This window comes from Macaca nemestrina, chromosome 15 (genome assembly GCF_043159975.1).
Source record: "Macaca nemestrina isolate mMacNem1 chromosome 15, mMacNem.hap1, whole genome shotgun sequence".
Taxonomy (NCBI): Eukaryota; Metazoa; Chordata; class Mammalia; order Primates; family Cercopithecidae; genus Macaca; species Macaca nemestrina.
In genome coordinates, this window is record NC_092139.1 from 97,420,017 (window position 1) to 97,439,144 (window position 19,128).

Here is a 19,128-nt window from a genome sequence, read left to right on the forward strand (position 1 = left end):
CTCGAACAAAGCTCCCCCTCCATACCCTGCATGCCATTCACACAGGGTTTCCTTCTGTTTCTTAAAAGCGCTATCCCTCATTTAATGCTTGTAATAGTCCCATGAGATCAATAGTCACAGATCACTCAACGTCATTGTGCCTCAGTGCCCTCATCTGTAAAATGTGGCACAAGGAGGCTGAGGAACTTGTCCAAAGGCACAAAGCTAACTTCACTCATTCATTTGGTAAACATCACTTGCTTATGGAAGACACACCCTTTCGGGCACTGGTTCCTGCTGTCCCATGGGGCCTTCAGGGCAGCAGTGGGCCAAAGAAATGGTAGATGTGATGAAAGTGAGAAGCTGTGGCCATCCTCTCTCACAAATCTAGTGGGAACGTGGTAATGACAGGGGCAGGTCAGGAATGTAGGGGATCAGAAGGGCTCAACAACTCTGTGTCACATCCCTAAAGACACATCCATGGCTCTAATCAACCTTCCCACAAAGTGTGGCAGGGATGTGTATACTCTGCCCTGCCTGGGGCAAGTGAAAAACTCCTGTGGGGCCTAAGGTTTTTATGTTTCCCCAAAGAGGGCTTTAGTTTAAATGGCTGGGAAGAGAGAACAAGCTGAGTCCTGGGCCACAAATGAGGGAAGGAAGAGAGGAAGGGGCCCCATCCTGAGGCAGCCTGGGCAGCGGGAGCCTCCTCCCACCTGTCTCTCCCACCTGTCTAGGTTGCGGTCCAGCTGGCTGAGGGTGGGGGCCAGCCGCTCCTCCAGGATATTGTTGATCACCTGCTCTGGGTCGTAGTGGTAGTACTCCAGGCAGGCCAGGATGAAGCCCTCACCAAGGTCTGGCAGCAGGTCCTTCACTTGGGAGATGAGTGAGTCCAGCTCCACCCCACACACAGCAGAGCCCACAGCCGCGGCTGCTCCCATGCACTGTAGTGAGAGCCAGAGCCAAGAAGGGGAAGGCTAAGTGGGCCGGTGATAGGGCCACAGGCCCCAAACAGCACTGGACTAGGCATGAGGGATCTGGTTCAAGTCCTGGAACTGCCCCTCCTGCCTGTGAGAACTTCGCCAAGTGACTCAAGTCTCTCTGAGCCTCCATTTCTTTCTCTGTGAAAAAGGGGGCTCGTGATTGTTATGATTATTGCATGCCTGTATCAAAATAGCTCATGTAACCCATAAATATATACACCTACTACATATCCAGGAAAATAAACAAAAAATAAAAAAAATTTAAGGCCAGGTACAGTCGCTCATACGTGTAATCCCAGCACTTTGGGAGGCTGAGGCAAGAGAATTATTTGAGCTCAGGAGCTAGATCAGCCTGAGCAACAGAGCAAGACCCTATCAGTTCAAAAAATTTTAAAAAGTAGCCAGGTGGCTAGGCGTAGTGGCTCATGCCTGTAATCCTAGCACTTTGGGAGGCCGAGACAGGTAGATTGCCTGAGTTCAGGAGTTCAAGACCAGCCTGGGTAACACAGTGAAACCCTGTCTCTACTAAAAAAATTAGCCAGGCATGGCGGCATGTGCCTTTGGTCCCAGCTACTTAGGAGGCTGAGGTGGGAGGATCACTTGATCCCAGGAGGTCAAGGCTGCAGTAAGCTTGATCAAGCCACTGCACTCCAGCCTGGGTGACAGAGCAAGAACCTGTCTCAAAAAATAAAAAATAAAATAAATTAGGCCGGGCGTGGCGCTCATGTCTATAATCCCAGCACTTTAGGAAGCTGAGCCAGGCGGATCATCTGAGGTCAGGAGTTTGAGACCAGCCTGTCCAACATGGTGAAACCCCATCTCTACTAAAAAAATACAAAAAATTAGCTGGGTGTGGTGGTGGGTGTCTATAATCCCAGTTACTCAGGAGGCTGAGGCAGGAGAATTGCTTGATCCCAGGAGGCGGAGGTTACAGTGAGCAGAGATCGCACTATTGCACTCCAGCCTGGGCAACAAGAGTAAAACTCAATCTCAAAACAAAACAAAACAAAACAAAAACAAACCAACCAAATAAATAAATTAAATTAAATTAAAATTTTGAAGGGACTGTATGACTTACCAGCTGGGCTACTGGCTGTGTGACTTTGGGCAGGGTGCTTCCCCTCTCTGAACCTCAGTTTCCTCCTCATAAAATGGGCCTATACCACCCACCTCATGGGGTTGTTTCAAATAGTTCAAAGATGGCACAAAACCCAGTGAGCACAGTACCTGGCACAGACCAGGCCCTCCATAAACAGCCCTGGTTTCTACCGATTCTTTCTACTAATCCAAGGTCCTTTTCCAACTCTAACAAGTTGACTGACGTTGGAGGCGAACAGCAACCACCAGAGCTGGACTGTGTGGAGATGCTCCCCTTTAATTATAAAATTATAATTTCCTTTTTTTGAGACGGAGTCTCGCTCTGTCACCCAGGCTGGAGTGCAGTGGCACGATCTCAGCTCGCTGCAAGCTCCGCCTCCCGGGTTCACGCCATTCTCCTGCCTCAGCCTCCCGAGTAGCTGGGACTACAGGCGCACACTACCGCAACTGGCTAATTTTTTGTATTTTTAGTAGAGACAAGGTTTCATCGTGGTCTCGATCTTCTGACCTCGTGATCCGCCCGCCTCGGCCTCCCAAAGTGCTGGGATTACAGGTGTGAGCCACCGTGCCCGGCCTATAATCTCCTTTTTAAGTAAGGGGCAAGCATTTTATATATTGCTCAATATTACTTAATTGTGTTAGCCTTTTAATTTAAGGACATTTACAGATCACAACAATACAAATCTCCATGAGTCTGCTAACCAGCGAAATGGGGAAGAGGGTGGGAAAAGGTGAAGGAAGCTATTGTTTTCCAAGGCCCTGCAGGAATCACAGGGCCTGGGGTCTGGGAGGAAGGACAGCGGCATTTGTTAATGGAGCACTGAAGGCCAGCCAGGCTCAGGGTGAGCCTGGGCATGTGATAGCTCTCGGAATCCCAGCACCTCGTGGAGGTGGCCACTGCATGTGTCCCTACCTTACAGATGAGGAACCAAGGTTCAATGTGAGTGACGCGCCTAAGACCATACAGCTGCCACGTGGCAGAACCAGGTCACACCCCTGAGCTGTCTGGTTTGAGTCTGTGTGGTCTTCACCACTCTTATCATGCTGCCTCCCAACATGCAGGGGAGTCCTGGCCTTGGTGGCCAATCAAGACAGCCACAGATTTGGCCAGTCCTGGTAAAGCCTGGAGAGAAGGCACCAGATCCGAGGTTTCTACATTTGTTCAGTGGCATCCTGGAGCCCCACTGAGGGGCTTCTGAGAAGGCCAAACCATGGGACTTGGCACTGTTCCCAGTTGCAACCAAAGGAGCTCCACTTTTATCTGTTGAGAGGAGAGCTCCGGGAGGGGCTCGTGGAAACATTCACAGAAAGTTTCGCCCCTTCATTTTATAGAGGGGAAGCTGAGGTTTCGATAGTTGAAGCAACTTGCTCTCTCCTCACACCCAGTCCAGCATGCCCCTGGCTTGGGACCCTCTAAAGGCAGCACAGAGCTGACCAGTTGCTTGAGGCTGTCTATTCCCAAAAAACCTTTTTCCCTGAGTATAAAAGCAAAGAAGGGAGGTTTCCTGCTGCCCCAGCCTCTCAGATGGGGCCAAGGAGGGACAAGCGCAGAGGGAAAAGTGCCACCCAGACACATACCTCCTCTTCCTCCGAGTTCTCCGGGTGTGATGACGCTTGACTGACTGCCTCTGCCATCACCGTGACCCCATTAGGCTCCTCAGTCACCGATGGATCTTTAGCATCTGTGGCTTTCCGTCTGTCCACCCCTTCCCATGCACTCTCGACTGCCTGGAGGATGTAGGCAGTCCGCGTCTCATCCCTATGAGGACTTGTTAAAGGGTCTGTCTTAGGTTCCTAGCTCTGAAGCAGCACAATTTCTCAGTCCCTCCCCAGCATCTGACCACATGGTTCCTGCCAGGGGCTATCTGGGCTATACCTAAGCGGGCATCATGGGCACCTGGGATGCATGGGAAAACGGGCCAGACTACAGCCATGCTGGCTTCACAACCTAGGGCCTGCCACTCAGCAGAAAGCAGCTCTGAGTAAAGACAGGGCCAGGGCTGCCATCAGTGTCCTGGGGCACAGGTTTGGATGAGCCAGCAGCTCTTCTTTTGTACTGACTGCCAGGAGGAGGGCGTGGTAGGGCCACTGCCACTGGGCTTCCTGTCCAACTAGCTGAGGGCATTCTGCAAAGGTTGTGGGCCATCAGGTTTCCCTGAAGCAGGACTGAGCAATCTACTGCAACCACTAGAATGACCCATAGGCTGCCCCTCCCTGTCCTTCCTCCTTGTCAACCACCCTGGGCACTGTGAAGCCAGAAATCTGAGAGTTCCCTTAGACTTCCTCACTCTGCTTCTTGTCCAAACCCTCATCACCCATGCTTGGATGCCAGCAACAGCCTCCTCACTGGCCTGAGCCTCATGGTGGTTCTGGGCCAGTCCATTCTCTTCCCTGTGCCAGACAGAGCTTTTCCAAAGTATAGAACTGCCCATGTCACCTCCTGCTTCACAACCTTCCACGCTCCCCAGCGCTTGCAGGACAGAGCCCAAACTTCTTAGTGATGGTCACCCCAGGGCTGTGCACATTGCTGGCCTTCACCTCACCTGCAACACCCCAATTCCTCCTCCTGGGAGACCCCTCCTTAATGACTGCCCCCTGTACTCTATACATGACATCTGTGGCTCCAAGGAGCCTGTTTTCTCTGTCCTCTGTCCACTGGGAACATTCTTGTCCTTGTCCTTGCTCCTAGCTTGGTGCTCTCCCACTCTTTCTGCTGTTCTTCTGCTTGGACATCACTTCCATCTGACACCCCCACCTGGAGCTCCGCTGGGTGAGGCGCCTCCTCTGGTTTCCTGCCCTCTGAAATCTTCCCACGTGACGCTCTAACTGCCTGTTTACTTGTCCACCTCCCCTCCTGCTGTGAGGAGGGGCTGAATACATCTTGGTCATATAGGCCCAGATGTTCAGGAAACACATAGGGAAATTAGGACTGCATCCCCCCTGCCCCAAGCATCAGAGCAGCCATCTTCTCTAGAAAAGGCGAGGCTGGGAGGCTGGGCGTGGAGGCTCATGCCTGTAATCCCAGCACTTTGGGAGGCTGAGGCGGGCAGATCACGAGGTCAGGAGATACAGACCATACTGGCTAACACGGTGAAACCCCGTCTCTACTAAAAAAATACAAAAAAATTAGCCCCCATCTCTACTAAAAAAATACAAAAAAATACAGGCGGGCGCCTGTAGTCCCAGCTACTTGGGAGGCCGAGGCAGGAGAATGGTGTGAACCTGGGAGACGGAGCTTGCAGTGAGCCAAAATTGCGCCACTGCACTCCAGCCTGGGCAACAGAGAGAGACTCTGTCTCAAAAAATAAAATTAAAAAAAAAAAAAAAAAAAAAAAAGGCTGGGCACGCTGGCTCATGCCTGCAATTCCAGCACTTTGGGAGGCCGAGGGGGGCAGATCATGAGGTCAGGAGATTGAGACCGTCTTGGCTAACATGGTGAAACCCGGTCTCTACTAAAAATACAAAAAATTAGCCAGGCGTGGTGGCGGGTGGCTGTAGTCCCAGCTACTCGGGAGGCTGAGGCAGAAGAATGGTGTGAACCCTCAGTGAGCCAAGATCGCACTACTGTACTCCAGCCTGGGCGACAGAGCGAGACTCCATCTCAAAAAAAAAAAGAAAGAAAGAAAAAACAGAAAAGGCGAGGCTGGGACCTTGGCAGGCCACCTCGGACAGCTGGCTGACCCATGCGTGGGTTCTGGGGCTAAACCTCTTTCCACTCCTCTGGGTTCCAGCAGCCTGTCTCACCTCTGACCTAGTCAAGCTGGGCCCTGTCGCAGTGGCTATGGTGGAAGGATACAAGACTGACGAGGCCTGCTGCAGCAAGCTGATGTCCTCGGCCACGGGGAAGAGTGCATCATAGTCCCGGAGGAACCTGCAGGCAGAGGAGAGCAGATGGGATGGACAGGGCTGGGGCCACAGGAACACTGTGCTGCTGCAGGCCACTCCCTGTGTCTACTGCCCGACCTTATTAGAGCTGTGGTGGGCCTATGGCGGGGGCTCTATCATGTAAGGCCTCTTGGGGACTGGTGGGAGGGTCATAGGCCTGGCCCAGCTCAGCCGCACTCACCTCTTCTCCTGCAGCAAGGAGCTGAAGATCTGAAGGAACTCTTCGATGAAGCCCTGAATGTTGTCACAGCTAGAACAGGACACCAGGGAAGATAAGCTCATGCAATGCAAGATGAGCTACAGCTCCTTTATACACCCCCTGCCCCTCTTCAGGGCTGAGGCCCGATGGACGAATGAGGCATTTTTCTCAGTTTCTCATCTCTGTTCAGTCAACCCCAGTGCAGGGGAGGAAGCCAAGACAAAAGAATGGAAATGCTCCTGCAGGGCTTGGGGAGGAGACTCTTCCACCAGGAGGCAATTCCTGAGGGTTACCTGCTTTCTAGGATGGGAAGGAGGCAGATCTGATTCAGGATGATGTGGAAAATCTCTATCAGCTTCTTCCTGGAATGGGAGAGCCTCTGCCACAGGTCACCTAGAAGCCTAGGCCAGAGAGAAAAAAGACACAGGTTTAGGAGACAAAAAGGGCCTGAGGTGTCAGGCGCAATGGTTTACACCTGAAATACCAGCACCTTGGGAAGCTAAGGTGGGAGGATCACTTGAGCCCCAGGAGTTTGAGATCAGCCTAAGTAACTAAGTGAAATCCTGTCTCTACAAAAAACACAAAAAATTAGTCAAGTGTGGTGATGCAGGCCTGTAGTTCCAGCTCCTGGGGAGGCTAAGGCAGGGGGATCGCGTTTGCCTGGGAGGTCAAGGCTGCAGTGAGCCATGATGGCGCCACTGCCTTCCAGCCTGGGTGACAGAGCAAGACTCTGTCTCAAAAAAAAAAAAAAAAGGAAAAGAAAAAGAAAAAAAGGCACGAAGGGAGCTTCTCCCCAGCAGTTGCAGGTGCCTCCCTGGAGCACAGAAGGCCTCACAATTCACTGCTGAGAGCAGCTGGCAAAAGCCACAGGCCCAGAGAAGCCAGCTGCTTCCAGGGCTGCTTCTCAGTTCAAATGGTGGGTCAGGAACCAGCAGGCTGAGTATCAACAATGTGAGTAACAGCTGAGGGAAGGGCTTAAATGCAGGGGCCAGCCATCATGGTATTTTGGGGGATTGGGTTAACAGACATAACTGCCTTGGGACAAGCAGGACTTTGGGTCAAATCTCCTTCATGCTGTTTAGTAACACTTAACTCTAGCTGTTGCGATCTTTCTAGTTAGGTCCTCACACAAGTCTTTACAGACAACACACACACACATATATATATATATATATTTTAATATGCTAAGAGTTAAAAAAAAAAAAAAAAAGCAGTTCAAGACTAGCCTGGCCAATACGTCAAAACCCCATCTCTACAAAAAATACAAAAATTAGCCGGGTGTGGTGGCACACACCTATAATCCCAGCTACTCGGGGGACTGAGGTGGGAGGACTGATTGACGTCAGGAGGTCAAGGCTACAGTGAGTTGTGACTGTACCACTGCACTCCAGCCTGGGTGACAGAGTGAGACCCTGTCTCAAACAATAACAACAACAACAACAACAACAACAAACCAATGCAGAGGTCAGGAAGTGGCTAGACAGGGATGCAGAAGCCCAAAAGCAGCACAGTCCCTGGTCCCACCCACTTGTCTTAGAGATGGGGATGCTAATGCCTAGGGAAGGCAGGGCCCTGCTCGGGGCTTTCTCTCCCACAACAACATTCTTAATTTTGTCCCCGCCTCACTTGCTATCTTCAAGCCTCCTCTTCTTAATTGCAGACTCCATTTCGGGAATTGCTGCTTCGTAGAAGGAAGCTAGTCTGTGCAGGCACACACAGGGAAAATGTTGGATTAGTTCATAAATACCACACTTCGTAAGAACATCAAAGCAAACCCCAGGGAGTGGGAAGGTCCATTTCTTCTTTTTCCACACAATTTTCTCCAGGGACCCCTTGGTTCTTCCCTGAGCTCACCCCAGACTGACCCCCTGGGGCTGGTCCCAGGAATAGCTTCATAAGAAGTGACCTATAGCCATGTCCCTCATTCAGATGGGCAACTAAGGCCCAGATAGGCTCATACTAACAGAGGAATCAGAAGACCACTCAGGACCCACTGAAGTTTGAGAAGCAGATCAAAGATTACTTGCTTGTAATTTTCTTGCTCAAACACTGTCAGTTAACCAGGCACAGTGGCTCAGGCCTGTAATCCCAGCACTTTGTGCGGCTGAGGCAGGAGGATTGCTTGAGCCAGGAGCTCAAGATCAGCCTGGGAAACAGGCTGGTGAAACTCCATCTCTATAAAAAATACAAAAATTAGCCAGGCATGGTGGTGCACACCTGTAGCCCCAGCTACTTGGGAGGCTGAGGCAGTAGGCCGGTAGGTTACGGCTACAGTGAGCCATGATCACACCACTGCATTCCAGCCTGGGTGACAGAGAGAGACCCTGTCACAAAAAAAAAAAAAAAAAAAATTGTTCTGGCTGGGTGCAGTGGCTCACGCCTGTAATCCTAGCACTTTGGGAGACCAAGTTGGGTGGATAACTTGAGGACAGGAGTTTGAGAATAGCCTGGCCAACATGGTGAAACCTGGTCTCTACTAAAAATACAAAAATTAGCCGGGAGTGGTGATACATGCCTGTAATCCCAGCTACTCGGGAGGCTGAGGCAGGAGAATTGCTTGAACTCGGGAGGTGGAGGTTGCAGTGAGCCAAGATCGCACTACTGAACTCTAGCCTGGGCAACAGAGTGAGACTCTATCTCAAAAAAAAAAAAAAATTGTTTTAATATGAAAATCTCAACACAGTATTTGTATTTGGTCAAAATAGGCTAAATGTTCTCAGGATTTTTTCCAATCCCACTGGAAATGAGAAAAAATATATTAAAATAAAAAGTAATAATTAAAAAATTTAAGAAAAAAGTAAATGTATCATATTTTCTACATTGGCTTATGAGTTAAGCCAGTTAGCACTGTTTCTATAACTTTTAAATTGACTAATTAATTTTTTTTTTTTTTTGAGATGAAGTCTAGTTATATTGCGCAGGCTGGTTTTGACCTCCTGGGTTCAAGCGATCCTCCTGCCTCAGCCTCCCAAGAAGCTGAGATTACAGGTACATGGCTTAAAACTTTTATAAAATTAAGGCTGTGCATGGTGGCTTCTGCCTGTAATCCCAGCACTTTGGGAGGCTGAGGTGGGCATATCACTTGAGGTCAGGAGTTTGAGACCAGCCTGGCCAACATGGGAAACCCTGTCTCCACTAAAAATATGAACAATAGCTAGGCATGGGGGCGGGCACCTGTAATTCCAGCTACTTGGGAGGCTGAGGAGGGAGAATCACTTGAATCTGGGAGGTGGAGGTTGCAGTGAGCCGAAATCATGACACTGCACCCTAGCCTGGAAGACAGAATGAGACTCTGCCTCAAAAAATAAAAAAAAATGTAAATTAAAAATAATTTCTATGAAATTATTTTCAAACAAATATAATTATACTAATAAAAAAAAAAAAAAAGAAAAACACCTGCTAGCAGTTCCCTACCTCTTATGACAGCAAACCATAATTATTTTCTCTGGTACATCCATATCTGTCACAGTACAGCCAATCTTGCTTCTCACCTTGGTGATTTCACACCACCCTTTCCCAACTCAAATTCAAACTCTCCATCCCAGTCGCACGGCCCCTCAACATTCTTCCAGAGATCAGCACTCCCACAGCCCTCTGGCTTCCTCTCAGGCTAATGCTGGCCACTGCTCTCCTCTTCTTTCTCCTTATTCTCCTCCTCCTCCTCCACGCAGCATTCCAGGCTCACCTCCTCCCTGTGCACTTCCTGATCATGCTCACTCATGGGAATTCTTCCTTTCCAGAACTAGATGCACTGCATGTGGAATATATTGCCCTGTTGCTCTGGCAAGTGAAACTGCAGCTGCCTCTTTTCTGTGGTATAATTCTTCCCCCAAACATCTTAAGCTTCCCAAAGCCGGAACTGCAGCTTAAGTGTCTAGGTTGGTGCTGAATTTGGAGCAAGTCCTCTGTAAACATGTGCCTGTCAATTGGCTGGTTTCTGGCAACGTCTATCCTACTACAATGCTATACACAACAAAGGGTAACTAGGCCAAAAGAGGCGGGTCCCACTAGGCCCACAGCATAGCCCAGAAAATGACAGAGAGGGCAGTTTGGCCTAAACAGGTTTAGCTGTTGCCAGGATATGTTGCTGGTGGGAGAGTAAATTGGAACAACCCCTATGGAGGGCGATTTGGCAAGATCTATGGAAATTAAAAATGCACATTCCATCTGTCTCTGCTAGTCTACTTCTAGGAATTATTCCTCAGATATACTTGCAGAGGTACCAAAGGATGTGTGTGCAAAGTTATTCTTGGTTTTTTTTTTAATGAGACAGAGTCTCGCTCTGTCGCCTAGGCTGGAGGGCAGTGGTGCAATCCCTGCTCACTGCAACCTCTGCCTCTTGGGTTCAAGCAATTCTCCCACCTCAGCCTCCCGAATAGCTGGAATTACAGGCGTGTGCCACCACATCCAGCTAATTTTTGTATTTTTAGTAGAGGTGGGGTTTCACCATGCTGGCCAGGCTGGTCTTGAACTCCTGACCCCAAGTGGTCTGCCTGCCTTAGCCTCCCAGAGTGCTGGAATTACGGCCATGAGCCACTGCGCCTGGCTTCTGTAGTATTTTTTTGTATAGCAAGCAACTGAAAAAAACCTAAAGGACCATCAATGGGATCTGGTATTCCATACAGTGGAATTCTACCCAGCCATACCAAAGACATCAGAGAAAGAGTGCTTAATGCACGGATACGGCACCACTGTTTAGTAAAAAAGTAAAATGCAAACAGTAAATACTCATAATATGCAAGCCTTAAATTTTCCAAAAGGAGGGAGACATATAATGTGCATAGTTGCTCATATGTGCATAATATACTTGCATATCTCTGGAAAATTTCACCAAAAAAACCTAATGGCGATGGCTGTATGTGAATAATAGAATTGGGAAAGTGGAAAGGGAGACTTCTCAGTGTGTATTTTATACTTTTTGAGTTTTGAACCATGTGAATATATTATTTATTCTTAAAAGGGCAGAAAGAGGTATACTCAGCTATACTTGAGTAGATAGGAGAGGAAGGAGGAAAAAGGTTATTTTGAGAGGGATTATCAACAAAGCCGACTGGGCAACTGTAACCACTTTCAGAGAGTTCTGGAGAACTGAGGTGGCTGCATTTGCTCAGGAGGGCGTTCCTGGCCTCCAGCACGGTTGGAACAGGCTGGGTCAGCCCCAGGGTGTTTGTGGGTCAAAGGCAGTGTTGCCTTTAGTCAAGTGTTTCCCTTTCTTCCTCCTCACCCTGAGATGGGCATAGCTTCTCTCCTGCCTCTGCTGTCCCTTGCAGTAAAGTCGGCTCTTCCAAAACTTACCCCTTCCCCATCTCCAAAGAGCCTTTCAAAAGCAATCTGTGCCACATTTGGGGAAACACTTTAACAAAATGGGAAAATGCCTACGATAAGCGAAAATACGCAAGGTACAAAATTCTAAGAATAATACGATTTCTTATGGTGCTTTTAATTTCCTACTTTTCTGGATTTGCCAAATGTCCTACAAGCACATGCTGCTTTTATCATGAGAAAAGATACCTTTTTTAAAAAGTGGACAGCTACATACCCCTTTCTGCTGGGGAAAATGCTGGGCAGCACGTTATCCTAACATTCTCTGGGAGGCTCAGTAACCCTAATGTCTGATTTTTATAAGCTGAGGCGACCAGGGAGGGGTCACAGCACCAGCTGCCATCTCTGGCACATGTAAGGACTAAATAAATGTTTTGTTAAATGGGTGAGTAAATGACAGAATGGACAGGCAGCTGAATGGACGGAGTTGGGCAGCTCCCAGAGGCTGCTACAAACAGTGGGGAGAGATGTCTTGCTAGAGTGACAGAGGCCACGGGGAAGAGGCCTGTGCCCACAACTGCGAGGCAACACGCAGGTTGCCAGCCCTTTCACCCTGGCCTGGAATGCCCATGCCCACCCCTTACTGCACTAGCAACAGATGCTCTTGGCGCTAAGAGGGCAAAGTGGGTCTGCCTCCCTCGCTCATATTCTCTTTCCCATCTGCCTCCATCCCACCAGGATCTTTCTAAAGGCTCCTTTGGATAAAAGCCTCCAGGGGCTCCCCACTGCCTACAGCATAAAGGCCCTGCCAGCACATCCCAGGCTCCTCACAATCTGACTTCTACTGACTTACCCAAAGTGGGCTCTTGTTACTGGCTTGTTTTCCTGCTGTCCTGTGTGTCTCCCCACTCTGCCTCATGTCACACTTCACTCCCCAGCTCTCTCTCTGGGCCTCTGCATGCTTCACTTCACCTGCCTAAGATGCCCTTCCTGCTATGGGATCTTTTCTTTGTCTGGAAGATATCTGTTCCTTCAAGACATCCTTCAAGGGTGATCTCCTAGCCCCACGTTGGAGCACTCTGTTGTTTCCTTGTGTGTGTTCCCCTCGGGCTACTCTATTGAACTGAAACTATTCTTAGTTGTGTGGTTTTTTTTTTCTTTTTTTAGATGGAGTCTTGCTCTGTCGTGCAGGGTGGAGTATAGTGGCGCAATCTCAGCTCACTGCAACCTCCGCTGCGTGGGTTCAACTGATTCTCCTGTCTCGGCCTCCTGAGTAGCTGGGACTACAGGTGCATGCTGCCATGCCCAGCTAATTTTTGTATTTTTAGTAGAGACGGGGTTTCACCATATTGGTCAGGCTGGTCTTGAACTGCTGACCTCAGGTGATCCACCCACCTCGGCCTCCCAAAGTACTGGGATTACGCATGAGCCACCGTGCCCGGCTCATTGTGTGTGTGTGTGTGTATTTTTTTTTCCCCTACCCTATCCTGGTCTTGGCCAAAAAATGGGAGTGCTTCTAAAACGCAGGCTCCACACAAGCAGGAGGGCTTATCTGTTGTTTTCACTGCTGCATCCCCAGGCTGGAAGACTGGCACATTCTAAGCACCCAGTAAATATTTGTTAAATAAGTAAATATTTGTTAAATTAGTACATAAGCCAGTACCTCTATTTCAACAGCCAGAACTACTGCCATACCTGTAACAAAAGTCATGCTTCTGGAAGGTCTGGCAAGCCAAAGGGAAGATATCCAGAAAGGCCCAAAGTGTGGTGCAGGTATCACAAAGGTAGAGAACAATGTCCTTTAACTCCTGTTGCCAAAAGAATACACTGCATTATTCTCCTCTGCCCGCACATACAGATCTGCAGAGTGTCTGAGACAACTTTAACACGGTCAGGGTCCCAATCAGGCAGGATGCTAACATGGGAGGAAGGGAACACTGGAGGTTTCGGGCAAAGCCTGGCTGGCTGGTCCATCTTCAGGAGCATGATCTGGGTGAGTCACCTAACCTCTCTAAGCCTCAGGTCTTTCTATGGTAGCTCCAATGGCCTTACACACAATCATCGCTAGGGTTACTTCCAGTTCTGAGATAATATGATTCCCTCTTCTAAGTTAAAGGAAAACCAACTCTTGAATCTGAAGACATCATGCAAAGAAGGAACATCCGAGGCAGGACAAGACTATCAAGTCCATAGGTTTTTCACATCTTGAAGAGGGTATACAAAATACTTTCTTCTAAGTTTTCTACACACTTTCCTGGTTCTTATGACAACTCTGAAAAGTAGGCTGGGAAGCTGTTGAGGATCTCTATTTTACAGATAAGGAAACCGAGGTTCTGAGGGGTAAAATGATTTGTTCCCACAGCACCTGCCACGTGCCCTTCTGAAATGTGATCACAATCTCCAGGAGGATAGCTCATAGCTGCCTTGTTCCTGTTCTATCTCCAGGGCTTAGGGCAGCACCCGACACGTCGAGGCTTCCTGATTGTTTGCCTTCTGTCACCCTTGTCAACTCTAAATTCCATGAGCACAGGGGCCAGTCTGCTTTTGTTTGCTGCCTTACCTCCAGACATAGCACAGGGTCTGGCACATGCTGCAGACTCCTCAATATAAGTCCACTGAATGAATGGCTCAATGAATAATGCACAAATGAACATGTCAAACTGAAACAAATGAGGACTCTGAATTCTTATTCCCCGGTTCTTTCCACTACTCTGTAAATGAGGCTCCCAGAGAGAAATCCAAACCAACTGAAAATGCTCTAAACCTGTGTGATAGGACATAACAGTTGCTCACTGCACTGGGGAAAGGGGCCCTGGCGGGGAAGGGGCCCTGGTCTGGGAAGAGACCACTGGGTCCTCTACTGGGGCAATCTTCCCAGCCTCTGGGTAGCCAGGCCCTGGTTGGAGGGACCCAGCAGGAAAGAGACTGGGCTGAAGGGCAACCTTACCAGGAGAGGCATGTCGCTGGGGGTCAATCGGCCCCTCTCCTCGAGCTTCTGGGGTGTGGTACTGGCCCCGTCCCCTTGCAAACCACAGTGCTGGAGGATATTGCTGAAGACCTGTGAAAGACAAGAACGGGCTCTCTCACATCATACTGAACCAGGGCTAGGACCCCTGGCCGGAGCCAGGGTCAGGTGATCTGAAAACTGCCTTGGAGTTTCTAGAATATTTATCCATGTTTTCAGGATATAAGCTGAGACAATTACCTTCTCCAATAGTAAGGTCAGAGTAAAAACTATGTAAGATGGGAATGATGGGAGCATCCTTCTTACAGGAGGGCGGAGAGGATTAAAAAGACAACCTGGGGCCAGGTGTGGTGGCTCACTCCTGTAATCCCCAAACTTTGAGAGGCCAAGGATGGAGGATCGTTTGAGGCCGGAAGTTCAAGACCAGCCTGGGCAACATAAGTGAGACCCCTCATCTCTACAAAAATTTTTTTAAATTAGCTGGGCAAGATGGTATGTACTTGTAATCCCAGCTACTTGGGAGGCTGAGGTGGGAGGATCAATTGAGGCCAAGAGTTCAAGGCTGCAGTGAGCTATGATTATGCCACTGCACTCTAGCCTCAGTGACAGCGCAAGATCCTGTCTTCCCTCCCAGAATCCTGTAGATATTATCTGACCGTATAGGCCAAGCAAGTATGATAATGAACATTTAAGATATACCTTTTGCAATGTATAACAAATCTTTAGAGCCCCTGTAGATAGCTATTTATGGAAACTACATTGAAATAAGACAAATCAACAGTGAGAGGAAAACAGAGTCCATCGTAGGGACTGAACTGACTGTGCCATTTTTAAGGAGGCTAGCATGTAAGGATTCCAAAACTTACTGTGAATAGTGGATATCTCTTAGTGGTGGGATTATGAGGGAATGGTAATGTTCCTCTTTCATTTTTTATTTTCCAAATTTTCTACAATGAACATTATTTCATGAAATAATTTTATAAAACTTTAAAGCTACTTTTTGAGAAACACTGGTCTCTTAAAGGGATATCCTTAGAGGCATATGGCTGTTGGCAAGCAACACAAAATGCAAGCCAAACTCCGTCTGTAGGAGCGCCAGACAGCCAGCCCTTAGGCTTAAGTCTTGTTCAAAAGGGAAAAGGGCGAATTTAAAGAGGTGTAGTCAGGGTAAGACAAAGAGACTGTCTGGGGAGACGGGGGAGTCAGGGAATAAACTTTTCCTCAGCTCTTCCAGGACGTCAGGAAACACCACTGAGTTGGGGAGGTGGCCTATACCCCAAGCTTAACCTCCCTTGGGCAGGGCCAAGAGCCGGTACCTGAAGGATGGTAGGCAGGGTTTCATCCAGGTCATTGTAGTAACTTGGCTGCTGTGTAAAGATGTTTCCTAAAAAGAGAAGAGAAAGGTCAGAATTGAGAAAAGGTGGGGGCTTGGTGGAGTGAAGAGGACACATTACATATGGTTGCCAGCATATCTGTGACCTTTCTCCCTTTTCCTAATCCCATCTGCAGCTAGGACCTCGGATGAGTTCTGGCCCCAGGCCTTGCTGGCGCTGAGCTTTGGCCCAGCCTAGAAGCTTCCCCAGGATTGGGGAGGGACCTTGCTCAGTATGATTTAACCTTTTAAGTACCTCTGCCTAGTGAATTACATAAAAGACCTGCCCTGGTCAAACCAGCTCACTCTGATGTCCCCAAGGAGTGATCACACTTGGGCACCCTGCCTCCTATGACAGCTATGGCTCTGGAAGTTGGAGTTAGTCATCCAGGAAAATTAGCAGATAGGATCTCTTTGCTCAAGAAACATGGATGCAATAATCCAGGACTCTCCAATAATGTGAGGAGATTGCAGGGAGATATTTCTCTGGAAATTTCATACCTTCCACTTGTAGATATGCCAACCATACTAATCCTACTCCAAGGTGAGAGGCCTGAGAAGGACCTGGAGACAGATTTACCACACACTTGCAGTTGTTCCTATAAGATGAAGCTTGTCTCCAAGTGTTTACTATTCTCCAAGTGCTGCCGCTGTAAGTGCGTAGGTTTGAGCATATGGTAACTGGAACAGAAACCAAGTGTTCTGGCTGCCCAAATGGTGAGAGAGGGAGGGAGGGAGAGAGGGAGGGAGGGAGGGAGGGAGGGAAGATCACAGCTAGCTTGGGGACGTGACAATGTGAAATGCCAATGCCCTTAAGAGGCCAGGGTTCTCGGCCCCCTATAATCCCACTATCTAAGGCTGGCTGATGGTCAGGATGTTCTGAATTCTAGGTGTTCTCTGCCTTTGGGCAGGTCTGTCCTTGGTTTCCTTATTGATGACCCTGCAGCCCTTGCTGGACTCTGGAAGATTTGAAAAATGAATGAGTTTAAAAACCAGATGGGGCTGGGTGAGTAAGCAAGTCACTAGGTGGCTGGACTTTCTGTAAGCACTTTCCTGGATGCCACGCCACTGTATTTCTTGATTCCAGAAAGCTGAGTTTTACCAGCCCAGACTTGCTCAGCACCTCCCATCTCCAGATGGGTGCTGATCCCATAACCTGTGAAGGTGTGCTCAGACCATCCGCACCCACCTCCTACTCCTGACAGGCAAGGAACGACAGAGCTATCTCCCCACCAAACTCTGTTCTTCCTATAAAACCCTCAAGGTTAAGTCCAAACTCCTGACGATGGCACAAAAGACCCTGTGAGATCTGGCCTCTGCTGGTATCCTAGGCTACCCTTTCTCCCTTCCCTACACCGCACTCCTCCCTCACACCATTCTCAACCTCAGAAAACCAGCCCTGTCCCTGCCTTCTGTTTGGAGTGCCTTCCTAGAGCTAACTCCACCATAAAGCAGGTGTCACTCCACGCAGTGCCTCCTGACCCAGGCATTAGGAGAGGTTTCCTCTCACAATCCCCAGGGCCATACCATGTTCTCTAAAGCATCCCAACCACCTTGCACTGGGGAGGCACCCTCTCATGATCCTTCCAGTGCTGCAGTCTGAGTAAAGCGAGGTTTTACATTTGATCTATTAGTATAGATCAAATTTCATATTCTATTCTTGGGGTCTTCTAAGTCCCTTTCCTCACCTTCATCTGATTCTAATGACAGTGACGATCTTAACTTTTGATCTCCTAAAGAAATAATAAAAATGTAAGGAACAGCAATGGGATCCTTTGAAATGTCCCTTCTCAGATGAAAGCAGTTCAAAAACCCAGGGTGAATGGAGATACTGCCAAGTAGATCACTGCAGTCCACTATTGGGCCAAGGTCCAAGTCATTCCTGGTTTGCAAAGCAGTGCTGAGAGTCTAACTGAAAGGGCTTGCTTTCAAAATTACACTTGTTGATGCATAATACCAGCCTTGAAGGTTAAAAAAAACGTGGGGGAATAGGGATAGGTACTCAGGAGGTCAAGGTGGGAGGATCGCTTGGGGAAAAAAAAAGGCAACGTAAGGAACTGGGCTTCTACTCACAGAACACTCAACCAGTCCCCTTTCTCCCACCTTCTTTCACTTGTCAATCCTCTTACAAGTGATCACTTTGCCTGAGTTTCTGCAGTATAGAAATTGGAGGCTGCCCCTTCTTGTACCTTCTGCTCAAAGGTTAAAAAGAGAGCTGTTGTGTACGTGTGTGTGAGAGAGACAGACAGAAACTACAGGCACCTTCTCTGCATCACTTCCTGTCTACACACACACACACACACACACACACACACACACACACACACACAGAGTGAAGGGGCTCCTGAGGCCTGGTCCTGACTTCTTTTGTGCTGACTCCCCTCAAAGAGCCAAAGAAGGGGCTCTTCTTAATAAGCCAGTTTAGGATTCTCAATCTCAAGGTCTGAGAACTCTTAAAAAAACACCTCAGAATCTATGAAGGAGGACATTTTTCTGTATAGAAGTTTTCATCTGATTCTCAAAGGAGTCAGTGATCCAGGTGATTCGGAGCCTAGGCAGTAAGTGAGTGGGCGTTCTCACTCTTCCATCACCACGCAGTCCCCTCTGGATACCTGCAGCATCTTACACCCAATAGGTCCCATGCTGAACCTCCCCTCTACCCACAGCTCCCTCTCCCACCTCCCAGAGGGCCTTTTTTTCTGCAACCAACACCAGTTCTAGATGACCTCACCAAGCCCTGCTTAAATCAGGTTCCTGGATTTCCTTTTCCTCCCCAGCAGCCCAGCCAGGCTCTCACCTTCAAACCCACACAGATGCGCCCACCTCCTACAAAGCCTCCTGTCTCCACCCTTCCCACCTGCATGCTGCCAGATGAATCTTGTTACCTGCTCCAAGTTCCTGTAGGCTCCACGGTCTCATCACAGCAAGAGCTCATGCTTACCAATGGTTGTGACATGCCAGTCATGGTGCTGAGCATTCTACTCATGCTATTTCAACAACTCAATTTGTTTTTACCTTTTTTTTTTTTTTTTTTTTGAGGCGGAGTTTCGCTCTTGTTGCCCAGGCTGGAGTGCAATGGCACAATCTCGGCTCACCGCAATCTCCGCCTCCCAGGTTCAAGCGATTCTTCTGCCTCAGCCTCCTGAGTAGCTGGGATTACAGGCGCCTGCCACCATGCCTGGCTAATTTTTTGTATTTTTAGTAGAGATGGAGTTTCGCCGTATTGGCCTGGCTGGTCTCAAACTCCTGACCTCAGGTGATCCGCCTGCCTCGGCCTCCCAAAGTGCTGAGATTACAGGCATGAGCCACCACACCCAGCCTCAACAACCCAATTTAATCCTCGCACCCATCCTATGGGTAGGTATATTATTAGTCTTTCCATTCTGCA

The 19,128-nt window shown here is 48.8% G+C and overlaps 1 protein-coding gene across 9 annotated transcripts in view; it reads right to left on the reverse strand.

The window, feature by feature from the left end:
* LOC105487251 (activating signal cointegrator 1 complex subunit 2) overlaps positions 1-19,128 on the reverse strand; it is a 52,460-nt gene that overhangs the window by 13,115 nt on the left and 20,217 nt on the right. For 7 of the 9 annotated variants that reach the window (XM_011750657.3, XM_011750658.3, XM_071080371.1 and 4 more), the window contains 9 exons: positions 15,685-15,752; positions 14,351-14,461; positions 13,099-13,211; positions 7,768-7,842; positions 6,435-6,542; positions 6,124-6,192; positions 5,854-5,928; positions 3,636-3,816; positions 706-920 (listed from right to left, as the gene is read on the reverse strand). In XM_011750657.3, coding sequence (XP_011748959.2) covers positions 706-920; positions 3,636-3,816; positions 5,854-5,928; positions 6,124-6,192; positions 6,435-6,542; positions 7,768-7,842; positions 13,099-13,211; positions 14,351-14,461; positions 15,685-15,752 — 1,015 coding nt within the window. The remainder of the gene's footprint in view (positions 1-705; positions 921-3,635; positions 3,817-5,853; positions 5,929-6,123; positions 6,193-6,434; positions 6,543-7,767; positions 7,843-13,098; positions 13,212-14,350; positions 14,462-15,684; positions 15,753-19,128) is intronic. The other 2 variants (XM_071080369.1, XM_071080368.1) reach the window with 1 other exon arrangement.